The sequence below is a fragment of the Amphiura filiformis genome, chromosome 12 (genome assembly GCF_039555335.1).
Source record: "Amphiura filiformis chromosome 12, Afil_fr2py, whole genome shotgun sequence".
In the NCBI taxonomy this organism is placed as follows: Eukaryota; Metazoa; Echinodermata; class Ophiuroidea; order Amphilepidida; family Amphiuridae; genus Amphiura; species Amphiura filiformis.
Window position 1 is genome coordinate 48,688,621 of NC_092639.1, and position 21,947 is coordinate 48,710,567.

At 37.7% G+C, this 21,947-nt stretch overlaps 1 protein-coding gene across 4 annotated transcripts in view; it reads right to left on the reverse strand.

The window, feature by feature from the left end:
* The window catches only part of LOC140166326 (uncharacterized), a 136,891-nt gene that overhangs the window by 17,518 nt on the left and 97,426 nt on the right, over window positions 1-21,947 (reverse strand). The window contains exons 3-8 of one of the 4 annotated variants that reach the window (XM_072189757.1): window positions 10,181-10,444; window positions 8,987-9,289; window positions 6,416-6,655; window positions 5,220-5,537; window positions 3,980-4,141; window positions 2,550-2,690 (exon numbers count right to left, since the gene is read on the reverse strand). In XM_072189757.1, the coding sequence (XP_072045858.1) occupies window positions 2,550-2,690; window positions 3,980-4,141; window positions 5,220-5,537; window positions 6,416-6,655; window positions 8,987-9,289; window positions 10,181-10,444 (1,428 nt within the window). Of the gene's footprint in view, window positions 1-2,549; window positions 2,691-3,979; window positions 4,142-5,219; window positions 5,538-6,415; window positions 6,656-8,986; window positions 9,293-10,180; window positions 10,445-21,947 lie in introns of all 4 variants that reach the window. The other 3 variants (XM_072189756.1, XM_072189758.1, XM_072189759.1) reach the window with 3 other exon arrangements.

Sequence of the window (21,947 nt, forward strand, 5' to 3'; positions counted from 1 at the left end):
ACTTGTATCTTCAAAACAAACAGTTACAAACAGCCTAAAACAGATTTACATGTCTACCCTATGATGATTTGTTCTCACTATCATATGTACATGTAGCTTTTCTAAAAGCAATGTGGAATATAATTTTATAAGCATGCAGCTATCATTCTCTCAATCTTTTGTTATGCAAGTCTACTCTTATGTATCTCGTCTCTTATATACTGCGCCAATAAAGTATCCTTACACTTGGAAAAATAATCACAATATCAAAACTGAACAATATTGTGGTAAATTTGTTTATGTAATAGATGCGCTATCTAATCCTGCACATTATGACACCACATTCAAGCCAATGTGACCTCAAGAAGTAAAGTTACAAGCAATTGAATTGACGAAGGTCCAGTATTAAAAGTGACAAACTGGCCTATACAAGGCGCAAAAAGATTCCAACAAGCGAAACAAAGAGACAACACAGTTTCTTCAATGAAGCGTTATTTAAAGCAGTTTTTATTTCAGTTTTTACTTCTCAGTACTTTTCATAACTTTCATTTTATTTGCCAGTTCTTTTGTTTCAGTTTTCTTTTGTTCCTTTTGTTTTAAATTAATGCCAAACGCATAAATTAGCCATTCACCACTCTCAAACCAGATGTCTAATCTGTGGAGTTTTGAATAGGCCAGTTTGTCACTTTTAAAACTGGACCTTCGCTCTAATCAAATGCTTGTAACTTTGCTTCTTGTAGTCACATTGGATTCAATGGGGGTGTCATAATGTGAAAAATTAAATGGTGCATCTATTAAGAAAACAAATTCACCCCAATATAGTTCAGTTTGGAAATTGTGATTATTTTTCCAAATGTAAGGATACTTTATTGGCGCAGTATATGACTAAGTTGTACCGACAGGTTGTTTTAAGCTTGAGCAAAATCTATGCCTTCAAATCCATGCAATGTTTTTCAGTCTAGTTACGATGAATTCTACCGCTATAGAGCTAGGGTTTTTGTCATGAGCAAAATGGATTAGTCAGCTATATAGATGGAAATTAGTCAAGTTGGTTCCAGCACCATGCAGCAAATGCTCGGGACAGACAAACAAAGGACCAATGACGATTTCTCTTTAATTATGCCACCTTAAACTGCAAGTCTGATATTATGTGATTATCTGTGTGTCCTGAAGTACAAAGTGTCCAAATTCCATGTTACCCTTGTTTCTGCTTACACTGATAAAACGGTTGGGTAATTTTATCCAACATTAGGTCAACTATTAAAATAAATACAACTGTCGGGTCAAACTGAACTGTCGGGTCAAACTGTTTCATTGACTCGTTCATTGTTAGTCCAGCATTGTGTAAAAATTACCCCATTGTTTTAACAGTCTAATATACAGATATCGCAAGAGTGTCATTACGTTTAAGATGTCCTTAAATATCTTTCCAGTTTCTCTTGAAAACTTGATGTACCACTGAGATTGGATTCCTCATCTGTTACTGACCAGCTTGTCTCTTAGCCAGGGGCACTATATTACCCAAATGAGGAATGAGCTACAAAAGATGATATTTTTTGATGGAAGTATTTTTGCTACAGCAGTTGAATGAGTTGTCACCTTTGGGGTTAAATGATGGTGAAACATGGCAACAGGGAGTTTGTATAAAATAAATAAAATTGATTTTTTTTCTTTGCAATATGAGGATCTAGGAAGACTTTAGAATACTGGTTGCCACTCAAAGATCTAGGATTACAATTAGGTTGTAAGGTTATAATTAGGGTTTTGTTTAAGGATCAGGTTGAAACATTAGGGTAAGGTTTAGGATTAGATTTTAGGATCAGGGTTAAGTTTCAGAATTAGGACTAGGATTAGGGCTACATTAGCTAGCTTAAGGATGTGGGCTAGGATTAAGGTTAGGTTGTAGCATAAGGGCAAGGTATTAGGATTAGATTTTAGGATTCGGGTTAAGTTAGTTACAGATCTGGGCTAGGATTAGGGCTAAGTTAGCTTAAGGATTTGGGCTAGGATTATGGTTACATTTTAGGATTAGGATTTGGATCTATTTAGGATTTGGGTTAGGATTATCTGTTCTGGAATAATCAGGATATGGGTCAACATAAGAGACTTCAGCTATAAGATAATTGGGTGGCTATCTGTATTCTAAAGCTACTCCAAGATTCATACATTTGTATGATTTGTGTTATACTTCAGACTTCAGGACATGCAGACTATAATGGAATATCTTCCAATTGGTTTTCTGAATAAAGTATGACATAGCATGCAATGGCATCATATGAACACTTTGTTGGTTTGCCAAAGCATTAGACTATTCCAGTTGAAATCCACACACCCTATGGAAAACATGACCTTAATCTTCCTCACAGGGAATGTGAATTTCAAATAGGGTTATATATCTGAATGGGTGACTCCATTTGAAATATACACTCCTGTGTGTAAGATTAAGGTCATGTCTTCCATATGGGGTGTATGGATTTCAATTGGAATAGCCCATTCAAAAATCAAACCTTGACTTCTTCTCTTTGATACAGTTTGAAGGCATAACTACAGAGACTGTCCAATCAACCTACCCAAAGCACATTTCTTATAGACAATTCTTTGTGTTCGACATCCTTCTATTTCCATCCCTTTGTCTTCTAGCATGTCAACCCTCATTCTCATTCCAGATGTGGTGTTACATAGACCCCAGTCACCTGCGCCATAACGGCAGTCTGAAACCGATTCACAGTTCACAAATACGGGTATTTTTATGGCTAGGTACACTAATGAGTTAGCTTAATTGTATGAGTGTTTGTATATTTTTATTTATGTTGGTATCATAATGAGAGAGAACTTGAGAATCATTTGGACACTACACTAGGTTTCATTAATCTAGATCCATACAAACACACAAAGGCCTGGTGCAGATTGTGTTTGAGCTGTTTGAATGTATGACCTAGCATGGTCTGCATTGCATGACTTACACCAAAATAATCAATGTATTTGATAAGCTACGATGTTCTGAACTGCATGGTGTGACGCAAGAAAGCAACATCTGTTTTTTGAAGTTAATTTCTGTTCACAATGCTGGTATTCGGACATCAGGGAGAAATTCTACATAAAAATAATATGCCCCTTGGATGTAAAGACAGCATAGTGTCCATGCACAGTTGTTCCTGATTCTCACAAGTTATGATACCAACTATGCAAGGTAAATAGTCTTACAACATTTTTAGGAAAAAAAACCATTTGAATATCAGTTGGCAGCCTTGGAAATTTGACGGAATCATGTGAATGATGAATATTCTGAAAGCTTTTCACTACTGAGGTCTCCATCACTTGATAATGATAATGGATAACACTCGAGGTGTATGATGGATAATGCACTCGCACAACTTTTGCTTGTCAAAATACAGACTCCCATGTAAACTGAAATATGCTAACAATTTAAGAATAATGCACAAATTGGACTATTGTATTTCTATAATTATTTTTTGTTTGTATGGAAAAATGTAACAACTGATTTTGAAAATATTCCAAATGAATTCTATTTCAAAGTCTTATTTGTATGGGTGCCTTTGCATTTGGGAAGCATAAGCTACTTTGCATATTATAATCAACTACTTTTATTTCATCTTATGCTTGCCACACTTCAAAATAAATATGATTTACTATCAAACTAAAGCAGTTTAACCCCATGGGCTCTACTGCCGTTCTTACAATGACTGTGATTGGCTAATTGCACGATATAAAGATCTGAGTAACCAATGCAAATGGAGCTTTTAAACCTCTTACCCATCTTAAGCTTAATTGCCTCTAGCCCTGACCATTCTTTTTATACCATATCTCTGATTGGCTCAATACATGATAAAGCCCTCTTTTTAACCAATCAACATAGTTCTTAGAAGCTGATAATATGGCCAGTGATGCCCATGGGGTTAACGGGTCCAAATATAATTTATTTGCTAACTTGCTATTTCATATTTTTTTTAAATGGTCAAAATAAAGAAGAAATATTTACCTAATTTTCTTTCCACTTTGCGCTGTATTCTGTCGCATGGTTTAGTGATGTATCTTTCCTGAGGACATGTGTCTTCATCACCCTTTTTCAGCTCCATGGTCCTAGTCTGTGTATTGCTTGCTTCATCACATTCACCCCAGTCTCCACGTCGGTATTTACAAACTAATGAATATGAATAGATATTTGTAAAAATTTAATAATACTTCCACTCACTCAAATGTGTTAAATTTGGCCGAGAATTTGATTTTGGTATGGGTTCAAATTTCCTGAAAAATTGGTATATTGATGGGTCCACTTTCAAATTCTCAGCGGCACACCCCTACCCAAACCAAACTTGAGTACCCCACCGGCTTCAGACTCCATTTATCTAATACTGGATCTGCATGAGGCACTATACTTTGCACACATGTGAGGCACTATACTCTGCACACACAACTCAGTCAAAATAGACACGTAGACCCCCCTGCCACCCATACCCACACTCTTACACATTTTCAGAGACAAACATGGACCTCTATGCACTGACATTTTACTATTGGAAGCATGGACTTTTCAGGGGTGTGAGAGACCTCAGACAAAAAAAGAGGAAAAGTTACTAAAAATGCTGAAAAACAGTGTAAGAGTAAAAATGCCAAATATGGGCTGAAAATAAAAGAAACATGTAAATTTTGGCAATAAAAACACTGAAATCAGTTTAAAAGCTGAACTCTCACACACCTGACTTTTGTGGTAAGATATGATATTTAACTGCCAAACAGTAGACCTGGTATTACACCTATACCATGGGAGATACAGTGTCTAGCACCCTCTGCCACTCTCTTTCGACCATGTATTGGTTTGGTTGTTGTGGGTTTGCACTTCATGAGCGAAATGTCATAGGTGGGTCCACGTTTGTTGGTGAAAACAAATACACGCACACACACCCCCTCCAAACAATGACCTCATTCTGCATATATGATTTAATACTATCTAACCGAGGACTCACACCCGTTCTTAATTGACACACCGTGGACCTCACACACACACACCAGACCACTTACTATCCAACCGTAGCCCGTCCTATATACCCCCTATATGTGGACCCATTTTAAATGCATTTTTACATTATTTGCGATGTCCTGGTTATATCCAGCAGACCGATGTCCACAGTTGGAGGTGTGTCCTCATTTGTCATGTGTGTATACATATGTAGGTCCTCATTTGGAGGTATTTACAAATGCACACGCACACCCCAACTTACTTTTCTTTCCATTCTTTCCTTTCACCTCCACTTCTTCCTCTGCATCATCATCATAAGGCCTGGGTTCATCCTTCTGCCTCTGTTTTCCTCCACCTTTCTTCTTTCCTCCTCCACACGGTACTCTGCAGTCTTTCTCCTTCTGTGTCTTCTTACATTTTGGTCCTGATCTAGTGCCAATCTTGACACCTGCACCACATTCTCCTTCTAATGGCTCGCATTCACTGAAGCTCCATGGTGTGCAACGAGGGTCCGCATCTTCATCGTCTTCTTGTGTTTGGGGTCGACCTCTTTGGTTTTGTGCTTGCTTTGGTTTCTTTCCTACAACAATATAGAATATATGGGAGAGTGTAGCGCAATGGTTAGGGTACTTGCCTTTAGTGCATGAGGTCCCGGGTCAATTCCCGCTGGTGGCGATTTGCTGGGATATTGACTGGGAAAAAAGAGTCTGAAATTAATTGGCAACTTCTGTCGATTAAAGTCAAACTTCGGCTCTCCCCATGGTTCAGTCGGTCCCGTGTGCAGAGAGCCATACCTGTACAAATTACTCATATGGGCACCTTGGCTGGCCATGAATTTGTGTGAGACTCAAGTTCAGGAACCATTAATTTGAGAGTAGAATTTATAGGTGAAATCCATAAATGAAATAAAACATAATTCATTTATTTTTATAAAATTTATCCTGATCCTGTTTGAGTAACTGCAGACAAGAAAGTGAATGCAAAACCTGTGGATAATGCATCACAGCTACCAAAAAATAAGTACCATATTCGTTTCATTAACCGCCCATGCCCCTATAAGCACCCACCCAGGGACTTTACTTCACATGATCCTCTATCATTATACGCAGAATCCATGCATGCTACTACTTGTGTATCAAACACAGGGCCTCTACACACAAAGTCTATATATTCTGGGCCATTTTTAACATATAATGTAATAATTATTATGTAAACAATATAAAAAAATAAGTGCCCACCCAAAATGACTTTTGTTAAGCGACCTAGGGCGGTTAATGGAAATGAATACGGTAGTTGAAATGCTCACTGGCTGAATGAATAAAGCTGAAACAAGAATAAAGAAAAGCATGACAACGGCAGGGTCCCAAATATAAACCTGTTATATTTAGATGAGCAAAATAAAACCATATATTTAGACCAATAAGTGTATACTTAAAGTATGAAGGAAAAAGTATGCACCTTTCTTCCTTCCTCCTCCACCTCCTCCTTTGCCTCTTGTTTCTTCTTCTTCTCCTTCACAAGGTACATGGCAATCTTTCTGCTTCTCTGTTTTCTTGCATTCAGGTCCCATTCTTGTTCCCATCTTAATGCCTGGTCCACACTCTCCTTCCGTTGTTGACACACATTCAGTGAATGTCCATGGTGTGCAGCGGGGGTCAGCATCTTCTTCCTGACCTTTTGATTGTTTCTGTGCTTTGCCTGAAAAAGAAAAAGGGGAAGGGGGGAGAAAAATATAGTCAAATAAGCCCAATCGCCATTCTAACTTCCGGTTTTTGAGAGCAGTATTTAGGACACTTTGACCTCTGACATATCGGGAAAATGTACGTAATTATTATTAATTTTCTTATTATTGTCACAATTTTGATCATTAAAAATACCAAATAATTAATTTATAAAACACAAATATTTTTTATATTTGTTTTAAATATTGTAATACATTTTAGAATATATTTTGTACGTACAAAAACCAAATATTTCTGAATTTTCTGAAAGGTCAAAGGACAAAGTGTCCTAAAACTGCAAAAACTGTCCTACAATGCATTGCAAACTTCCAATGCCGATTGGGCTTATTATGCATAGGTCATTGTTAAATCCTGGATTGTTTTCTCTCCTTGCACTTTATTCAGGAAAAAAGATAAATTTTGAAATGTTTTTTTTCGCCAGCTGGCATATTGGTCAAAGTTGCCTATTGTTAGCATAAAAGATTTAATTTGAGAAAACCACTGTATCAATAAAAATTCCCTTTAAAAGGGGAAGCCAGTTTTAGTTGAGAAGTGGTTCTTGAATACAATTGCTGCTCATCTTAGCCTTATAAGATGAGCACCAATTGTATTCAAGACCCCCTTCAACTGAAGCTTGCTTTCCCTTTTAAAGGGAATTGTTATTAATGATTGGCCAATGGGTGACTTCACACGAGAGCGGGATCCACATAAATGCAATCTCCCAGGATGCACACTCATAATAGAAAGTGTCTACACGACACTCTGATCCACATCCTCTGGGAAATGATCGTGTAGTGAGCATGGTGAGTGTATTTCTTGTATGTGCGTTACAGTGCGTGTGCATGTAGGGTGCTCATGCCATGGTGCCGTGTCCATGAAAGGCAACCCATGACATAATCCCATCTGCGCGCACAAGACCACATTAAAACGCATCCCTGGAATGTGCATAGATACGGATCCGGCTTCCCGTTTAGTCACCTATTAGTTTTGCTTGATTTTATAGGTTCTGCAATATGTGACATGATCAAGGGGAATGAGTTGGATGTTGCTAATATTATAAAACAGTGTTCAATTCTTTTGTTTTGTATTGTTTTCCGCCATTGATAAATTGTTCAATAACTCTGTAACCAGATGTCTGATTTTCATGGGATTTCATCAAAATATAGAATTGCCAGAAAATGGTGTAAAAACTTTTTATTGAAATTTGCCAACATGTGATTCATTCCCCTTGATCATGTCACATATGTGAAGAATTGTGCAAATCTATGAAGAAGAACAATCTAAGACCCTTTTACACTAGGAAAAAGTCGCAATTCAGTTTTGAAATCCGTTATCGAATTCAGTCAATTTAGTACAATGCAAACATGTACAGTTGCTATTCAAGTATGACTTTAAAAGCTATCAAATTTTTCTTAGGAACATCATTTTTAGTCAAATTCAATTCGACCTAGTCTCTCTATCGAATTGCTTCTTTTGCTAATATAAACAGTCAGTCAAATTGAACTTTTCATGCACATTTCACCGAATAAACATTCAATTTCAAATTTTTCCCTAGAGATTACTTCCATTTACTGATCATGCTGAAATGATGATAGTAAAAGTAATTTATGTAATTCTCTCTCACAATCGGATCGAATTGCAACTTTTCCCTTGTGTGAATAGGGTATATTATGTGCTGGTACAGAAAGTGCAGTGATAGTTGTTGCTGAACTTGGTGCTTTGATGTGCTGGTGACTGGCTGCAGTTTTGTGCACTTTACAATGTGCTACTGTGATACAGGTGCACCTTGGTGTGCTGCAGTGATGTGCACTTTGGTGTGCTGCAGTGATGTGCACTTTGGTGTGCTGCAGTGATGTGCACTTTGGTGTGCAGCAGTGATGCGCTCTTTGGTGTGCTGCAGTGATGCGCACTTTGGTGTGCTGCAGTGATGTGTACTTTAATGTGCTGCAGTGATGTACCCTTTGGTGTGCTGCAGTGATGTGCACTTTGGTGTGCTGCAGTGATGCGCACTTTGGTGTGCTGCAGTGATGTGCACTTTGGAGTGCAGCAGTGATGTGCACTTTGGAATGCAGTGATGTGCGCTTTGGTGTGCTGCAGTGATGTGCACTTTGGAGTGCAGCAGTGATGCACACTTTGGAATGCTGTAGTGATGTACACTTTGGTGCACACTCTGGTATGCTGTAGTGAAGTGCACTTTGGAATGATGTAGTGAAGTGCACTTTGGAATGCTGTAGTGATGTGCACTCTGGTGTGGTGATGCTGCTGCTATCTTTGAAATCAAGCTAACCACATAGTAGATTCTTTGTACCTTTCTTGCCGTCACCGCATGGTTTAAAGCATGGCTTTTGCTTCAATGTCCCCCGGCATCCCGGTCCACCTCGCGTGCCAATTTTAAACCCTTTGCCGCATTCTCCTTGTATCGGCTCACACATAGTCCAAGCCCATGGACTGCATCTGGGATCAGCCACAGCCTCATTCTGATCAGCCTCTGGTGTATCTGATTCTGTAGGATTCACACCAGGATCGGCTGGCGGGTATTCAGAATCTGGTCGGGGTTCGTCTTCTTGTATTGTGTCTTGTTGTTGTTGACCTGGCTGTTGTTTCTGGTTTCCTACTAGGACATAATGACATTGTTTGAACATGATAATTTAGGAATGCTTTACCTCACACCTTTTTGCAATGCCAGATAGCTTTTCATTGCTACCCAACTGCACTATCTTTAATTATCATTACCTTTTATCCTCTAATAAACACACCCATGTGTAAAAATGTCTGAAAATCTGAAAGGTAAGCTTAAAAATCACGCTGCAAATAACAAACTATGAACTTTGGATCCTGGTTAGGATCAATGACTTCTGGTTCACTTTTTTTGCCAATACCTAAACGATCATGTGTGGACTATGGTGAGCTTAATACTTACACAAGATAGCATGGAAATTGTTAGTTTCAGTGGGAGCTACGAGGGCATTTCTTTAAGTTTTCAAAAAGACTGGAGAGGTGTTTAATATGATGTTGTAATGACTTTGTTTTGACATCAAGTTGTGAGTGTATTATGCAAACATACTATTAAGTCCTGTCAAACGTTGTAACAACGTATGAATAATATGTTTACAACTTGACCTCTAAATAACATCATAATGATGTTATATCAATGGCTGAAAATCAACGTCTGAAATAACATTGTCACAACACAAGTTCACAAATATAACATAAAATTGTTGGCTGGGTTGTCAGATAAATTGGGCTATTCCATTAAATATCCACACGTCTTCCACAGAGGGAGTATGAGTTTTGAATATAATAGACAATTGGGGTAACTTCCATTTGAAATACTCACTCCAGTTGGGGAAGATATAGGTAAAGCCATAATACAGGGGGAGTATGTGTTCCAGCATGATTAACCCTGACTAGTTACCTTTCAAAAAAACACTCCCCCTGTGGAAGATATTTCCCAAATCTTCCACAGGGGTAGTGTGGATTTCAACTGGAATAGCCCATTTACCTCCTTTCCTTCTTCCTTTACACCTCACTGTACACGGTTTCTGTCTCTCGGTCCTCTTGCATTCTTCACCATCACGTATACCAAGTTTGACTCCTTTTCCGCATTCCCCTTCATTGGGTTGGCATTCACTCCAGGTCCATGGAGTACATTTAGGATCTGCATCTTCGTCTACCATTGGATCTTCTACTGATGGAGTACCTGTTGTGTCTGGCTCTGGTTGTGTCTCTGTGTCTGCCATGGGGTCTGTCATAGGGTCTTGTTGCTCTGTGATAATATAGAAATTATAAAAGATAGAGATGAGCATATTATATTATTGTAAACTGCAGATTTGTTCAGAACTTTTAAAAGCGTGAAAAATGATTACTGCTAAAATATCTTGCTCAGCCCTCGATAAAGGTTCTGAAGGGGCACAGCAACTTTTTTTAGGGCAAGTTGATAATTGCCTTGGATTTTCACTGAAAAGGCAAGGCAGCACAGCAGTTTGTAAGATTTCAAGAGGGCATCATGGCAACTGTTGAAAATTTGAGAAGGGCACCAAGGCAATTGCTTAAAAGTGAAGAAAACACACACAAACATAGATAGATAATTTTATAATGAAGGGGCAGGGCTGGGGCACCGACGGCAACTTCATTAGAGGGCACGGCAAGTGACTGCCTTGGGTAAAGGACATATTTTGAGGGCATTACGGCAGTGGGGATGGGCACCCACGACAAAATGCCATGGGTGCTGTGGGTTAATTCGAGGGCTGATCTTGCTATATGCAGTAACACAATCAGGAAACAATCAGCGTGTTTATACTGAGCACCTCGCATTACCGCGAATTCACCTTCACCCGCATTTCAATCCTCTCGCATTCACTGGGTCGTTTCTACTGCGCTGTTAATGCAGGGTAACAATTCACTACCCACATATTTAGTGGGGAAGGCGGAAGTCCAGCAAATAGTTTTTGTGACCTTTCAAGGTCAGATTTTGAATGCTCACACTGTATTATAATAGGCTAACTTCCGGTGTCACATGCAAAATCGTCACCCGTACTGTTTCTACTGCGAACGTTACCACGTATTAACCACTATTAACCACCTCAATAGGTGGTTGACGGATTCACTTTCGCATTACCGGCGCATAAACTTTCACCCGATCTGTTTCTGCTGGGGCCGTTACCGCGTATTCCTCGCATCACCCCGAATTCACTCGAATTAACCCGCAACCGTCTGCTCAGTAGAAACACGCTAAATGCTACAATGAAAAACTGAAATAATCTTTAAACAGGAACAGACAGTGTAATGAAAAAAATAGTCACTTTCAATAAATGGGGATCACCATGATCACTGAAATTTGCCTGTTACAAATCAAACCTATTTCATAATCTCTTTAGCTATAACATGTGTAACAAATGGGAGTTGCCAATTCGTGATGCCAATAAACCTATTTTTCTAGACACAAGTCACATAAATGGAAAACACTATAAAATAAAAGCAATAAACCTATTTGAGGAGTAATAGTGCAAGAAGGTCTTACCTGCAATAGCTGCCCTATGTACATTTGACTTTTTCTGTGTTCCATATTGTACACATCTATACAAATATGACACCTGGCAGCTATTGCAGATAGGGCCCTCTTGTGTTAATTTCTTGATTGCGGCAAAATGGTTCACTTTCTGTGACATAAGTGAAATATTCCTTTTTTACAAGTAATGATACAAGTTTTAAGATAAAGTATGCAAAAGATGGGTAAAATGTATAATCAATTAATAACATACATAATCACCCTTAGAAATAAGACCATTTGAAGAGTCAGCATAGCAGCTACCCAGCAAACACAAAAATGTTTTTAAAACGTTTTAAATAAGTTATATTTTGGGTTTTGTTCAGGTAAAAACGTTTTAATAACATTAAAATGTCGGGTTATATAAAGGTCATGAAATCGTTTTAAAACGTTTTGTATGAAAACACACTGCAACAATATTTTTAAAATATTTTCGAAATGTCATTGTAAACTATTTTTGCAAACATTTTTGGCCAAATATTTTGTCTACACTTAAATAACATTATGTTAAAATATTTGCACCCAGCAAACACAGAAATGTTCTTAAAACGTTTTTAACAAAATGTTTTAATAACATTTAAATGTCGGGTTATATAAAGGTCGTGAAAACAGTTTTAAAACGTTATTGTAAATATTTTGGGCAAACATTTTTTGCAAAATATTTTTTCAACCACAAAATAACATTCTGTTTAGAATGATTTGTACCAAGTTTTCAAAAATGTTTTTGGAATGTTATTAAAACGTTTGTATACCCTTTATATAACCCGACATTTAAATGTTTTCTGTAAAACATTTGTATTTGCTGTGCAGTAAATTACCAACAAATGTTATTTAATGTTATGAAAACGTTTTATACCATTAATGTGCCCTTTATATAACCCGACATTTAAACGCTTTCTGACAACCTTTTATAACCTTTTGCGAATGATGTCGAAAAACGTTTTGTGTTTGCTGGGTACATATGACTACTGCTACTATAGGCCTATTTATGAATTTGTATTTATAAATATGCATGTGACCACTTCTGCCCTGTCAAGACAGCTTGTAGAAAGAAAGTCTGGAAGGGACCTTCAGCACAACAGGTAGTCTTCATGAACACTTTAATGCCAGTTGGTAACCAGCACCATATTGTGCAACAAATTTTGATTTTTTTAAACTTGTGATATAATTTGTAAGCATTTCCATTGATAATTTTTTTGTCAGCAAATTTGTCAAAAAATTTGTGTTATATCGCCAATTTCAAAAAAATCTAAATCATTTGTTATCAGGACATTCCTCGTATTCAGAATGCAATTTGGTGTGTCTGGTGTGCTCTCAGGTCCCACAAAAATACTGTGCAAACATTGCTATTTGAGCCCTTAATAACATATCAAAAATTCAGAACCCCTCAATATTGTAATCATTTTGCTATAACTTTGATAATATTTGTTTAAAAAGCTCCTATTCTTTTCTGTATAGACGAATCCAACGAGCCAAGTCATGTTCAGGATTTGGTCGGCCATCTTTGGGTCCCCGCAACACCAAAAACCCGCTTAAAAATTGATGTTACATTCTTTTGTGTTGTAAACTGTTATCATTGTTTTGTCTATTTGTAACACGGGTGATATAATGCAGTTTAAAATGCCCTCCAAGGGCGCATTATTTCACATTTTAGGTGAAATTGAGTCGACGGGACCCAACTTTGGCAGCCATTGAGGTATAGGACTGTGTGAAATTGGATTCGTCTATATAGTGGTCAGTCAAATGAGGATTTGGTCACACTTGGTGGTTTTGGTATGGGGGCGCTCATCGGTCACATGCCTATGTATGAATATAGTCACAGCTAGCTGATATGGGGTCAATGGTGCAATGTCATAAAGACAGTCCACTTTCATATCAGCCATACAAGACAACTTCCTTATTTCTTTTAATACAGTTTAACTAACAGACATGGATTAATTAGTAAAGCTATTCAGCTGTTACAAGAGTAATCATTTTAATTGCAAGGTTTTCTGTTTTATATATCAACTGATCTATGTTGGTCAACCTATAGATACATGTTAATGTAATTAATGTATATTAATAGTAATAGATGGGTCACAAGTTTATGGAAAATGTAATGTGTTCTAAGGAGATTAACAAATAATAAAACCACATGCATGCATGTATGTTACGATTTGTAAGGAAGTAAAGGATAAACTTCGGCTATCTTCAGTAGATAGCATTAACTTGTTTTTGACATGATGTAGCAACTATTGATTATTTTGTAAATTAAATCTAATACTGGAACTAAAATTTTGCAACTCATATTGCTACGTTGCATCCTTCTTTTCAAATCATTAAATTAATAATATGCTGTCAGTAATTCTTTGCATTCAACGCTGAAAATGTTCTCATTTTCTCATACAGATGCACAATAGGGACGATATTTGAAATTGTATGTAAGTTTGAAGACAATCCATATCCTAAAGTTAATACTACCTTTAAACATCCAAATGAACAAAAGTATACAATAATTTCTATAAGATAGAACAAAAGTATGTCTATACTTTTATTACAGACAAGGCTGCCGAATTTGGAATAGTATGGCATTAGCAGTAGACACAGATGGTAGCAACACTATCAGAGATGGTCTATGACATATGCAATAAATCAGCCTTAGTAGACTCTAGGTTAGACAAATATTTTGTACAATTAATCGCTGAATATGTCTTTAACAAAATGAACATTAGCAGTGGAAGCTGACTGCCACTAACTACTGACATTTATATTTCCAGAATATCTGCAATGTGTTAAGAACAAGTATGGACTTTTACCCTCAATTGGCCAATTTATGATTGTAAAGCATTTGAAGCTATTACAAAAAATATTCTGTACAAAAATTTTTGATCATCTCTCTTTAAATTCCCATCACACTTACTCTTTTAACTATTGCCAAAGTTTTTTGCAAATTCTATGCAAATTGGTAGCTTGTCTCAACATGGCTGAAAGTACTACATGTACAAAACGATTGTAAAAACAGAAAGACTGCAATTTGATCTTGAATAAAATCTGAATAGATTTCAGCTTAGGTCATTGACTGTTTGAAAATTCAATTACAACCCATGCGCTTGTATTTAACAACATTACAACTTCTGCAATACAAAAAAACCTTGTTATCATCTTAAACAAAGGTCAAATTAGAGTTTGACGAGGGAAAAAGAACCCATGAAATTGTAGTTTTTAAACAATTGAGGTTTTCAGAAACTTATACCTCTAAATAAATATTGTTTCTATATTATGGTAACCAAACACTCAATCACTCAGCACATGAATGACTCAGCTTGTGTGCCCAAACCGGTAGTCAGCATCATTGTTATTTTATAAAACAATTATCTAAATTAAGTCAAACAAAATTTCAAAGTGTTTTAACTCTCACAGTGTTGAATTATATCTTACATACCGATCAGAACTTATCAAACATGAATTTTTTCCCTATAAATTCCCAAATTCCTCATTTTCTTGAACTTATTTGAAAAGTACATGCAAAGTGCAGTCAAATGAGTACAAACATTCCTAGTATTGCATGGTTCAGCGGTTCTTAAGCTGACCATGACATTAAGTGAGAATCATGGCGCTAAGTGGTCTAACCACATGTGAAGTGTTAAGTCTAGTGTTATGTTAACAGAGTGTCCCATCTCCAGGTGTAGTCCTTAAGATAAACAAAGATGAGTCTGTGAACATCTTGGGTTTCTCATACCCGCTCAATACGCATCAAAAAATTGAGTTTTTGTCTGGGAAAAATCAATTTTAATTTTTTTTCTTCATATTATCACTCATTTGGAGAGGCTGAAATGGGATGAAAACCCTATCAAAATTGGACTTCTAGAGAGACTAATGTTCAGGTGGCTGGAATAATAAAATGATGCTGATCATTTTTCAAAATAAATTTTATCATCATCAGACTCATTTTGGTTGATGGTCAATCCAGAATTTCAGAATTGTGTGATTGTTGAAAAATAATGAGTAGTGGCGGCACCAGGAATTTTTTTCAGGGGGGCAAAGTGAATTTCAGGGGGGCAAAAATCGACAAAATTTGCGCAAAATTGTTGCAAAAAGTTGAAATTTACGTAATTTGGGTTTTTTTGCCTCAAATGTGGGTAGGGGCAAACCGGGGTGGGCAAGAAAAATATTAGGGAGGGGGGGGCAAATCCCCATAAAGCCAAGTAAAACAGTGGCGTAGCCAGTGGGCCGGTGCCCCCACTCATCACGTCCGTCCGGTTCATGTAAGGCCGTCGGTAGACGGAAGACGTTAGTGAAAAAAACATTTGGTTAATAATAGACTATTTGTTCCCATGGTGACAGAAAAAAGGGGAGAATTTTGTGTTTTTATGCACTTTTTCAAACCATGCCAAAAATTTTTGGGTCAACAAATATTTCCGTCGGTACATTTATAAGTTGTGCCCCCTCGGTTCCAAAATCCTGGCTACGCCACTGAAGTAAAATACTTAGTAAATAACATGTATATTGTCCCTGCCCTCACCAATTTTGGGAGATTTTCGAATATTTTTGTGTTTTTTTTTCTTATTTGCTCCCTAACTTTGTTTCTAAAATTTTTGTAATGAAAAGACATGCTAAGAAGTTCTTGGTTATCATTTATAAACACATTGCAAGCTAGGGGTAGAGCTTTGGGGAAAAGCCAGTATTAGGGCCTGTGTTTTTATGATGTCAGTGGCGTAGCGTGGTTCATCCGATTGGGGGGCACCGACCATGATTGGGGGGGCACCGAGATTGGGGGGCACAAGCCATTTTTGGCAATTTTCCTATTGGATTTTCTAACTTTTACAGTCGATTTGGGGGTATATGATGCTACGCCACTGTATGATCTGTTGACAAAGCCTTTGCAAATGCAATTTTACACAAAATGAATAGTAAATTTGTAACAAATTAACAAATAATATGGGCCTCCCTCACCAAATTTTGAGAAAGTCTGGGATACATACATGTTATTTATTCTACTTTGCCTGTGTGTTTTCACTAAGATCATAGGATTGAGAACATTCTTCAAAATGTATTTTTCATGACAATTGTTGAAGAAAAAAAACCTGAATGAAATTATTTACATGTACACAAACAAGTATTGATCACATGTTTAAAAGAAAAGTGTAAACCGTATTATGTGACACAGACTGCAGCCATAAATTAACTACTCAATATATAAATGGCTCTTACAGTTTTTCTAAATGTCAGCATTTACATGTATATTCTTTACAATTTGTCCAAAGCACAGTGTTTTGGACAAATTGAAAAATAAATTAATGCTAAATCATTTATTTCAAAAGTAAAATTGCCCCCACAGCATCTGAGTTGAGTAAAACAATTGAGATCAAGTGTCTTGCCCAAGGACACAAGTCACATAACACATTGTCCCTGACTGGGTTCGAACACACAACCTATCAATCATGAGTCAAACGTCTTTGTTATAGGTTACGTACCATGCTCCCGAAATTGTGGGAAAAGCATGTGCTTGACAAATGTCATTTCTGGAAAGTTGGCAACCCAGATATGTCCAAGGAATGCCCTCAAGTAAAATGCTTCAGATAATTGCTAAATAGTGATGGTCCGGGGTGAAAATCACAACTAGCTTTTGTTGCTACCTACAATGAACATAGTGCACAAACGCTGCCGGCTACGGCCAATAAGGGTTGGGTCAGTAGACCAATTAGCAGCAATTTGCTATAGCAGCACGCACCACTTAAATGTTTACCTGTCAAACATGTTGAAAAGGAAAAGTCAAAATTGATCAGAATCAGGCAACAAAGTTTGTCTTTGATGCCATACAGACGGTAGACACACCATAGACACAGCACCGGAAGTGACTTCGCACCTTAGGGTTAACACAAACAACAGATACAAGTTTGTCATAGATATTGTGTGTACAGTAAATGTCTTCAATCGCTCGGTAATTGTAGTATAATCAATAGCACTGGTGAATTGGTGTATCAAATAACATGGAAAACATGGTATGACTGACAGGGTATAAATTGCCTCATCCAGACGAAGCAGACCTGGGAGCGTTTGCTCGCTATATGTCAACAAAAGAAAAATTTGAAGGCATTGATGTACTTTATATAAAGTCTGGTGCATTAAGAACATAATAAGATGATGTAAAACTACCCCTTGTAAGACATAAAACACGCCGGCTTGATTTTCAAAATGCAGGCAAATGTGTCAAAGCGTATAGGCTTACAGAGTCACATAACAAGCATTTTCCATCCATGTTAATGATGTTTAAGACATTTCTTGCAGTAAAAGATACTGCAAGGTAAAGAGGCAAGTTTGGGGCACATTCTGTTTAGGGTCGCTCTGATTTTGAGTAGTACTATTGTTTACTTTTTGTTGTTAAGAATTTGCTTTCTCCTAAATGTATCCAAAAAGGAGCTCCTCAGACTTTACTTTCATGACAGATGAGGAAGTCTCATCTTTCGTAGCAGGAGTTCAATTTCATTGACTTGGAGCCCGGACTTTGAGCTACTTTGCAAGATTCAAGTGGGTCATGTATGTCACATAGGCCTACTACAAAATATGACAGCTGAAAGCCACTTCGAATGCATGCATCTGACATGATGTGGTGACGCAATCACCCGGCACCCAAATCATATATGTGCACGGATTTGCTGGCCAGGCCAGCAACACACCAATAGCTACTGTGGGCGAGCTAGTGATTAGCATGCAAGGGGTCTTGGGTTCGAATCCCACCTCAAACAAACAACTTCTTTGTTCATCTCCTTTCTTTATTAATTCCTTCTTTCCCCTCGACAAAGAGCACTTGGAGACTTAGGGTTAATGCTTGATGCTCAACATACACATTCTGCTCCTTAAGAAGCACCTGATACTATTGCAATGGCAAACTGCTTCATTGTACTCCCACAATGGACCCCGATCAGTCATGGGCAAAATAGAGTATGGCAATCTCAGTCCTCAGCCAATTTTGTTTTAGGGTTACAAGATAAGTTGACAGTAAGTTAATTGTCTAGCTCAAAAGACACCATCAAACAGGCAACCTGCAGTCAGAGGGCAATGCCTCGATTGATCGAACACCTCTTTTCCTGTCTCCTCTCAAAAATGACACTTCCTGCTCCAGTATATCTCAACTATGATACATTACCCACCTTCCCAGCCAACATGCCTGGTGTGGCCCACATGGACATGCCCACAAGTTACATCTACACATCAAGGAAATAAAGATACAACCATGGGCGGTGGGTACACCATAATACATAACTGCTGTAACAACATACAACGGCCTATCTTGATATTTCCAAGTGTGAGGTTTGGCACCATGCTTCATGAATTCTAACCATGCTGTTCAAGTTTTATTTACATGTTAGGGATATATGTCAATGTCTGACCTAGTTCAGTGTCCACGGCTAGCTTCCTGAGTTGTCTGACATCTAGCGACATCCTAGGTTTAACTTCATATATATCTTTGATAAGGGGACTCTTCCAGGGAATAGAAAAGTCTCATCAGGGCATGTCAGACAGTAGATAGAAGCAGAGATATTGGTTCCATGGTGGTTCAGGTCTAGAATTTGCAATAAAGTTCACAGATGTTGATACCCTGGAATATGGATCCATCACTGCTATTTTCTCAGAAAGTGTCACAAGCACTGAGCAGGAATCCTTGCACTTAGACAGTTCAGGCATGGCGTGTGTGTGTAGGTTCAAGCCAATCTTCATTCCACAGGGCTTGCAGAGGTATAATGTACCTGGGGTAGGGCCACACAGTGCAGCACCAGAATATCTTTCCGGAGGAAGGGGGTTTCTAAAAATTAGCAAAGCATTTTCCAAGGTCGTTTTTTTGGGGGGGGAGGAATGCCTTGTACATGTCAAGAGTTCTGATGCAAAATGTGATATTATTAAAGGATGCCTTGCATGTACTCTATTAATATTGTTATTTTATAAAATGACATATACTTTGTAATTGCTAATGGGCCATTCCAGGAAATAGACGCACACCCCTATAGAGGAGTTCAGATTTCCAGTAACATAAAATTTAATGGAGTTTCACATTTTGTGATGTGATCTGAACCCGTCACATGTCAATTGCATTATCCTATTTTGTTTTATAAAGATGATAAAGGCCAAAACTCTTAACTATTTCTCTGTTTTGTTTAATCCTTTGCTCATAACTTTTGATGTTGAAGTCACAAGCACAAAATGAAAGCAGTTATGAAACGAGTTCTTAATTTCTATGTTAGTACAACTCATGTTTTTCACATCTCCATGTGAAGGGCCCAGGCAGAAGTGGAGGGTTTTCACAGATCACATGACATTAATTTTGTCAACACACTGCTTTGTTCTTCAATTTCTCATATGAAATGAGAAATTGATAGACTTATCCTTCACATTTAAGCCATTGTTACAACAATTTAATATTTTATGCCTTTGCAAGAATTGCTGAGTACCTTTAAAAGCCCAAGTCTTGATCACTGTTGATCAAACTCTAGCTGCACATTTCTGAGCTCTGTTGACATGTTTGGATTTGACAGCGAAGATAAATGTATATATAATATGGATATCGGATAAATGTGGGATGAAATTGAAATGAAAGCAGGGATGTATTTAAGCTTAAGATTGAAATAGACTGGTTGACAAGTCTGCTGATACTGAGCCATGGGGATGAATGCAAAATATGCTCTGTGTTAGAATAAGTGTATTGGTGGCCATGCAACATTTATTTATAGTGCATAACATAACTTATTCATATAGATTAAATTTTTAGCGCGACTGTGATATCTTTGAAAAGATATTATTTGAAAAACACTCCTCCATCAAGCATTGAAAGTGTGTTTGCATTTTAAGTAACAAATGGGCTAGTCCATTTAAAATTGACGCTACCCCTGTCATGCCTGTGGAAGAATTTGGAAATATCTTCCATGAGGGGAGTATGTTTTTCAAATGTACTTGGTCAGAGTTAATCATTTTGAAACTGAGTTAATCATTTTGAAACTCATACTCCCCCTGTATTTGAAACTCATACTCCCCCTGAACAAGGAAGGTTTTAAGAATGATGCGCTTGCTTTCCAAAAAGTGTTTCTTACGAGCAATGAGCGTTCTACCAGTGAAAACTGGTCGCACTTCACCAATGAAATCGGTGGGATGGTAGAGAAGCATGTCCCTCAAAAAAATATCAGGGAGCGTTGGGATGTACCCTGGCTATCGCCTCAAATAAAAAGGCTCATCCGTAAAAAACAACGGGTTTATAATGCATTTAAGAAATACAAGTCTGATGTTCTATGGGAACATTTCAGAAAAATTAGAAAAACTGTTCATAGAGAAATGACCAAATCCAAAAATGATTATCTGAGGGGTCTGGTAGATGAATCGCCCAACACAGGAGTACAACTGTTGGGAAAAGATTCTGGTCCCACGTCAAAACAATCCGGCGTGAGAGTTGTGGAGTTGCAACACTTAATGTGGATGGAGTTGAAATATCCAGCAGCAAAAGTAAGGCAGAAGCCCTCAGTTACCAGTATTCGAGTGTCTTTACAATTGAAGACACCACGGAAATACCCAAAATGGAAGGTGATCCTTTCCCCACTATCAATAATTTGACAATAGATACAGAAGGAGTGAGAAAACTCCTTGAGGACATAAATCCAAGGAAAGCCTCCGGACCTGATGGAGTATCTTCATATATACTGAAAGAGTTCAATCAGGAACTGGCTCCCATTATCAAGTTTATATTTTCCCAATCACTTGAAACAGGTGACATCCCCTGTGACTGGCTTACTGCCAATATTACGGCAATTTTTAAAAAGGGGCCGAAAAAACAATACGGCCAACTACAGGCCAGTGTCCCTCACGTCAGTCACATGCAAAATCATGGAGCACATTCTCTTTCGTCATATAATGTCTCATTTAGAAAAATACAATATTCTTTCTGACTTTCAACATGGATTTAGATCAAACCATAGCTGTGAATCTCAATTGATAATTACCATAGAAGACCTTGCACGAAATCTTGATAATAGCTTGCAAACAGATCTACAAATTCTCGATTTTCAAAAGGCCTTCGACACCGTCCCGCATCAACGACTGCTTAAGAAGCTAGACCATTATGGTATAAGGGTTCAATCTGGAAATGGATACAAAATTGGTTAATGAATAGAACGCAGAAAGTTGTCGTTGATGGCGAATCAGCCCAACCGGCCCAAGTTCTATCTGGTGTCCCGCAGGGTACGGTGTTAGGCCCTTTGAT